General features: G+C 38.1%; 1 protein-coding gene across 1 annotated transcript; it reads left to right on the top strand.

The window, feature by feature from the left end:
* Positions 1-3,859: 3,859 nt before the first annotated feature.
* Positions 3,860-4,997, top strand: N7481_003486 (uncharacterized protein; the record flags this gene model as incomplete). Its single annotated transcript, XM_057262705.1, has 3 exons — positions 3,860-4,005; positions 4,056-4,322; positions 4,388-4,997. 3 exons carry the CDS (start codon positions 3,860-3,862, stop codon positions 4,995-4,997), a joined length of 1,023 nt encoding a protein of 340 aa, XP_057124366.1.
* Between the last annotated feature and the right edge of the window lie 2,518 nt (positions 4,998-7,515).

The following is a 7,515-nucleotide window of genomic DNA, read 5'->3' as shown; positions in this document are numbered from 1 at the left end:
CTATAATAAAGCCTAAAAGGTAAAGAAATACCCTCTACCTAAGATTATTAAGCTAGCGAATCTGGAATATAAGAAGGTAGCTAAGAAAGGTAATATTATATCCCTAGGGGGGCTTAGTATATTTTACTATAGCCCGGAGACTACCCTTAGGTAATATTGTTATAGAAGTTAATACTGTAGCTATAGCAGATATTCTTTAATAATATAATGGGTATACTAGATAGCTAGCGGCGTTTAGTAAGGGTACTATAGTATAGATACTAATATAGGGTATTATAGTATATAGGGTATCTATAGCTAGCCTCTTATTAAAACCAGAGATACTAGATAATATAGTAAGGCTATTAAAGATCTAGAATAATTATACCTAGGGGAAAGATACTAAGATTAAGTATATTAGGTAGTTAATTTGGCTAGAAGCAGATAGTATTAATTATTAGAAAAGGATAGCGATAGTTATTCTGAATATATAGCAATAGCCTATTGAGCCTAATGGAACCTCATGGAACCTGATCGATAGTGGCAAACTATCTGGATGCTGTGGCAACTCTGGCCATCTGCCACCTACATAATTGACTCTGCCACCTACATAATTGACTATGGTGCTAACTATGGCAACCTATATAATCAATTACCATTCGATGCTAATCATGATTAATACATTACGACGACTTATTGTCGTGTGACCATTATAATTACTAATAATGGTGGCCTGAGGCCTGCTAAACCTCAGGGATAAATAGCATCTCAATCTCCTGCAATCCTAATATCATACACATCCATGCAATACATCAATCATCCTATCTATTATCAACCAACAGCTTCTTATTGGATCATCTGATCTACCATTACTTCCCTGAGCCTAGTAAGACGTATAGTCTTATATATCCTACTATAAAATATCTATAGACTAGATTAGGGTTAACAGCTATATTAACCCTATCTATCTCAAAAAATATTTATAGTAACTAATAACTAGTAAACATTATAAATAATATATAATCTGCTATTAGAGAATAATTTAGATTTATAGAAGTAATATATAAGGTTTAAGTAAGTAATATAGGGCCCTAGGTCTTTTTTAAAAAGATAGAATAAATTATTTTATACTCAATATAGTATATCTATATATATTACGTCTATCCTTTATTTATACTACTCTATACTATAATAAAAAGCACCTTATATAACGTATAAATTAAAGAGATATCTGTTAAAGTATTAAATTACTAATTTCTTTATTAAAAAGCGATTCGTTATATATATTTTTAGTAATCTTTAAGGTGCTTTAAATACTAGGTATAGTATATTAGTGTTGGTATATTAGGGCAGGGTTTATATAGGTCTAGTAAGCCAATCAGAAGCCTCAATATGCTTAGTAAACCTGCTGGGGTAACTAACGTAATTCACGGCTGAGCAGAACACACGGTTGAACGGAACACCCCACCAAAATTGTGTCTCTCTCTCTACACCCTCTGCTTTTACCAGCAACCATGCTACCAAATCGCTCTGAATCGTGGCAGAAAGCTGCTAACTAAGAGGGCAGGATCCTATTAGCCCTCGAGGATATTAAAAAGGGCAATATTAAATCTCTATGCGTAGCAGTGAGGCTTTATAATCTACTGCTCTCAACGCTATATCGCTATACTACTGGTGTATCCTCTTACGTTGATAATATTTATAATCGGCAAAAACTTACTTAATTAGAAGAGGATTTACTTATTAAATAGGTCCTCTTAATAGATTTGTATAGAGTAGTGTCTAGGCTATCTACCGTATAAGAGATAGCGAATATTCTACTGGCTATATATGGCGAGACCCCCTTGCCTACAGTAGGTATAAATTAGGTATCAGCCTTTATTAAACGCCGTAATAAGCTTCAGTTATATAACTTAAAATACTATAACTACTAACATACCCTAAATAAAGATCCCTGGTCGATTTAAGCATAGTTTGAGACTATAAAGTATATTATCGATAAGAATAGTATATAAGTAGAGGATATCTATAACTTTGATAAGATAGGATTTATAATAGGCCTTATTTCAGTACAGAAGATAGTTATATAAGCTAAATACTACAGTTGGTAATCTATCTTATAGCCAGGAAATTATAAATAGGTTACTACTATCAAAGTAATCTATACAGATGGCTATTCACTACCGCTATATATAATCTTTAAAGACAAAGTTACTATTATAGGTTGGTTTAATAACCTACCAAAAGACTGGTAGTTTAAGGTCTTAAATAATAGCTAGACTACTGATAAGATAGGCCTTTACTGGCTATAGAAGTACTTTATCCCCTATATAAATTTATATATATAAGGTTAGTTTTAGCTACTGATTCTTAATGGTTATAGAAGCTATCTTATACCCTAATTTAACTAGATCTATACAGAAAATAATATTATTCTTCTTTATATACCTTTATATTTATTGTACCTACTATAACTACTTAATATTAGGTACTTTACAGTACTTAAGCGTGTATACAGTTACTTAATAAGTAATCTTATATATAGAGAATATAACTATATTAATAAGTTTGATTTCTTAGATAACTACTAATATATATAGCTAGAAACCTTCTAATAGCTAGCTATTATTTAGAATAGCTTTATAGCTAGTAGCCTAGTACTAGTTAATATAGAATAAATGCTTTTAAAGCTTAATATCTCTCTATAAACACCTATACTACTAAACAGCCGGCTAAGTAGCAGATCTAGCTAATTTATACCAAAAATACCCAGAACTATCGTTTAACTACAAAAGTAAGCTTTAATACTTAAAGATTTGCTAAAGTAGCGGTTAAATAGCCCTCCTAGCCTATCAAAGACTATACTAGATTAGATTATTAAGGGCTACTGTATAGCGCTATATAATACTGTACTACTAGCGTAAGAAAATACAAATCTATATACAGCAAATAAGAAAGTGGTTAAGAAGCATACTCAGTTAACTAAGCAGATACCCTACAAAGAGGGTTTAACTGTCAAAGAGAGCCTACAGCTACTTACACAGCTAGATTTACCAGCAGAAGCACCTACGGTAGATTCTAATATACAGGGCGAATTACCTATTCAGGTAGACCAACCAGTAAAGAGGGCTCTGCCTAGGTATAGTAGGTATAGGGAGATTAGCCACAGGATCAATTCATATAAAAATCGGTATATATAGCTGAATCGATAGGCGTTAGTTGAGATATCCTACTTCAAAAATTTGTAATGGGGGTGGGTGTTCCGTTCAACCGTGTGTTCCGCTCAGCCGTGAATTACGTTATTGGAAGCCGGATTATTAATGATCCAGTGCCTCAGGCGGTCAGGCATCTTTTCCAACCCCCCCGTCAACTAGAACCCGCTAAGCAATGTGCTAGCTCGAAAAGACCCGCCCTGATCATGAGGTCTTGTGTTAGAGACTAGGCCCGACATGGATAGATGTCTCTCGGCTCCAGGATAACTCGGCTTTTCAGTCTCCAAGCAGATAGGGGGTAGCATCCGACAAATTGAAGTCCTAACTACAGACTACTTTGCGTCACATTGTCCACAGGGACTACGGACTATAAGGAGAAACTAACCGAGCCACAGCTCAGGTTCGCATAGTCCCTATTCCAACTTTCTCAGGGTCACATCGTCCCTGCAGCCACCATCCGGGCCTAGTTAGTCTGGGGCTGGTGGCGCCTGGGGTGGCCCGTGTCACTGAGCTACATACCGGTCGGCCTTTCAAGTTTGCCCAAGTCTTTGCCGCTTCTTTCACCAGCTTATTTTTACCCTTGCTCTTTCTTTCTTCGTCTTTTAGTTCCAAACCAGGAGAGCGTTCTCTGCCTTGGTGTTCGAGTTTCTTTACGACGACATAGCACGATGAGACGAGTTTTGTCCACACTGGCTTGTTGCCTCCTTCACCCTCTAATCGCATCCGCGGAAGGGGACGCGATATACAATGCTTCTCTCCCATTTCGACCGAGCAATATCACAGGACTAAGTGACATCTATCTTTGGGTTGGAACGTATGTTGGTTTTATTCACCTATATCGCTGTTGCTAACTTTCGGGCGTAGGTATTACAATTCCACGACGAAGATAGAGTTTACGCCCGAGATCGGATCGACAACCAACAAATCTGTATGCAAAAGTCACCAGGGCCAAACATTTACTGCGGAATATGAGTCTTTACTCGCTATCACTGAGAGAGGCTCTTATAATCTGGGATCAAACTCGGTTAATACCCTCTTGGCCCTCTGGAACTCGGATGCAAACCTTACCTTGCTCTCCTCGGGGTCACCATGGGCCTCCTCATCCCTAGAATGGTATATCGAGTCAGCCCCGTAAGTCTGAATGTACCCTAAATTGAAGCGAGTGAATCCTTTCTGACTAATTCCAACCCTAAAAGTTGGGTGTATCACGCGAACAATGGCTCAACTAACAGCGATGCGGGTACTACTTCTTTCGTTAAAGATATCTTTAATTTGACCCTATCACCAGACACTAAAGGACCTCCCTACAAATTAACAGGGACCATTAAGGATGCAGACCTGATGCTGGGTAGTTTTGATATGGACCTTAAGTCCTGCAATACTTCTACTGAGACAAGCCAGAATCGTATGACACTTGTTGATCGTGATTGGTCTAATAATGCTGGTTGGACCTGGACATATCCCACTGTTGACTTTCAATTTGGTAGCCGAACGGCCAACTTCACTTTGGATGGATATGCCGCTGGGTTTCCATACTTGATCAATAGATCCGATCCCTCGAAGTCACTAGGTGCGGATGAGGTACAGGGGAAGATCAAGGTATCCTTCTTCGGGGTCATCGACTCTTATCACTCCGATACTTTGGTCAATAGCAGCTCAACACCCACTTGGCTTCGAACCGTTGGCTTTGGGAACAACTCTGCAAATATAGGCTATAACAATAGCTCTCTTGGCTCACCCCGTCCATTGCACAGGGGAGCTGTTGCAGTTTGCTCTGTTATTTCCTTGGCTTTACTGTATTTCTAATCATCCTCTGACGAATGTATTTATGAATATAATTAAGCATTTATCAAGACAATCTGTTCTAAACTTGTTTTCTTCATCCCAAAATTGGCTATCGCTCCCTATCTTGAGTAAAGACACTGAACTTTGTTGAACGTGATGTTCTCCAGGACGCCCTATCTTTAGAATATTGAATTCGACGGAACTATTTTGAATTTGACGTGAGATGAAAGGCATGGACATCTTTGGGCTAAATTTACTCGTCGAGGTAAGGTATTGATACTATATAAAACCGAATTAACTCTCGTTAAATATAGGTTCCAGAAGGTCAGATGCTGATCCATATCCGCAATTGCAACTGTCGGTAACGTGATGGTAGATCTGGTGTTTAAAACGGGCACTTTTTGTAAATACGATCAATATTGTCCATAGCATTCCAAAATTTCTGAACAATGATGCCCAAGCAATGAGTTGCCAGGGACGGTCTGCTTGAAAATTTGTATTGTCTTTTCATAATTAATGACCATAGTATACATTTTCTTTCTCCAAGAAGGATACTGTCTCATTCTCCAACGTAGCATTATTCTACCATATCAGCAAAACCGGCAAAGGTACTTACTCCCACCACTTGGATGAGAGGCCAGCGCGGATTTAGATGAAGATCTCAAGCCTATGTGGCCAAATGTCTATATTGGATCTATGTTGCTTGTTCTAAAGCTAGTTGTGATGGCAATCCGGTGATTAACATCCGTGGTGGCCCTAGCTCAACTGGCAGGTGTCCATGGCCCTGAAGTCGTGGTGGAATGGCTGCAGCCATGATACTGACTCATGCAAGGATATTTCTGTACACGGCAAGCCCTTGCATGCTACCAGAGAATACCTTGAAACCGCTAAGCAGCCAGAGGCTTGTTTTCAATGCTTCGCGAGTGAAAGGCTTCCGGACAAAGTTTGTTTTCAGATGTTCCATGATCCTGGATGTGTTACACGCCACTTTGATACCATCCATCTAAAGAAAGAGCCACTTAAGTGCAACTGGTGTGAAGTAGCCTTGCTACATTAAATGGCATTCCAGCGTCATGCTTTTGATGTGCATCGTGTGCGGAGTCGCCGGCGTTGCCTAAATCCGAAAGAAATTCAAGATATGACATAGTTGAGCAAGATTTAACGAGCCGCTATTCCCAGAGAAATTAACCAAGTAAACTCGAGTGTTCGATGCCAAACAAGAACTAATATAAATGACATTTTTCATCTTATTTTAATTACTTATCGGAGTCTGTTCCTTTAGAGAAGCTGTTTAGTATGGTAGGAAGATGGGAGCTCCAGTGGTGACGTACATCATATGCTGACTGACCGCCCATATACTCCCGACTACTATCAATCACCCTCTCGAGGGGTTTTTATCAAACATAAGAAGGAAAACAAATTGACATGCCACCTCAGAGAGATATTCGACTCCAACCGTATTCAGATGATCGTTAAACACGACATCATGGTAAGTAATGGAAGCATTTCAAAGAAAGATATAGCTAATCTTGCTCCTATATGCAGGAGTCTCTGGTAGAGAAGACTGGATCAAGGTTGCCCTTGGGAGTATTGAATACAAATTCAGTATGCTCCAGCTTAAGAGGAATAATTTAGCCAGCATGCTGCATTTCTATAGACGAGATAAGACCTATATCGAAGACTGTATTTAATACATAAAAGAGACAGCAAGACAGCGGAATGAGAGATTAACCTAAGAAATTGAAGAACTTATGGCTAAGCTTGCTGGTAATTAACTTGAGGTGGGAACGAATAGTAGGGTTTCTGGAATTAGTTGAAGTTGGATATAGGTTGTGAGGATGCTCAGATACTCACAGAGATCAACGTACGGCGTAGCATACGAAGCAAAGGAAGCAGTAGCGGTTCGACAAAAGTAATAGCTTGGGGAGAATAAGAAGGAAGCTAGGATAGAAGGCTAGATATACAGGTGTATGGTGTAGATACCTAGAGTAGTGCCATAGGCATAAGGCATCTACGAATGGTAACAACACTAGTTTGTTACATTATCTCCCTCCTAAAAAGGCAGCGTCCTGATGCTTTTTATTTATCCTTATCCTATTCTAGGGAGTTAACATCTATCTTATCACCGTTACTATTACTACTACTGTCAGTATGACTATTACCAGGGCTATAGCCGTTACCAGACTTAGTCAAATTAGCTATACTAGAGGGATAATTATAACCAGTATAGCTTATAAGTTATTAAATAGTTTAAATAAATTCAGTATAGATATAAGGGAGGTTAAGCTGTTGATTTAACTAGTTATAAATATTATTATTATTAAGACCCTTACAGAAGATTAAGATCTTAGTAACGTTAGGCCAATCCTAGCCTTAGGCTTTATAGAGAATTTATTTAAATTTAGCTATAAAAGCTATAACAGAATTAGTATCTTGTTAGAGATTAAGAAGGTAATCTTTAGCTTCTTAGACCTTATTTAGGTTATTAAAAACTTATATAAGCTGATTAAGGATAGTATTGTAGTTAAACTTACAGAAA

This window comes from Penicillium waksmanii (assembly GCF_028829765.1).
Source record: "Penicillium waksmanii strain IBT 27052 chromosome Unknown utg000004l:1.0-5674109.0:1.0-5678898.0, whole genome shotgun sequence".
NCBI classification, from domain to species: Eukaryota; Fungi; Ascomycota; class Eurotiomycetes; order Eurotiales; family Aspergillaceae; genus Penicillium; species Penicillium waksmanii.
The sequence above is the reverse complement of the archived record's forward strand: the minus strand, read 5'-3'. Positions and strand labels throughout refer to the sequence as shown.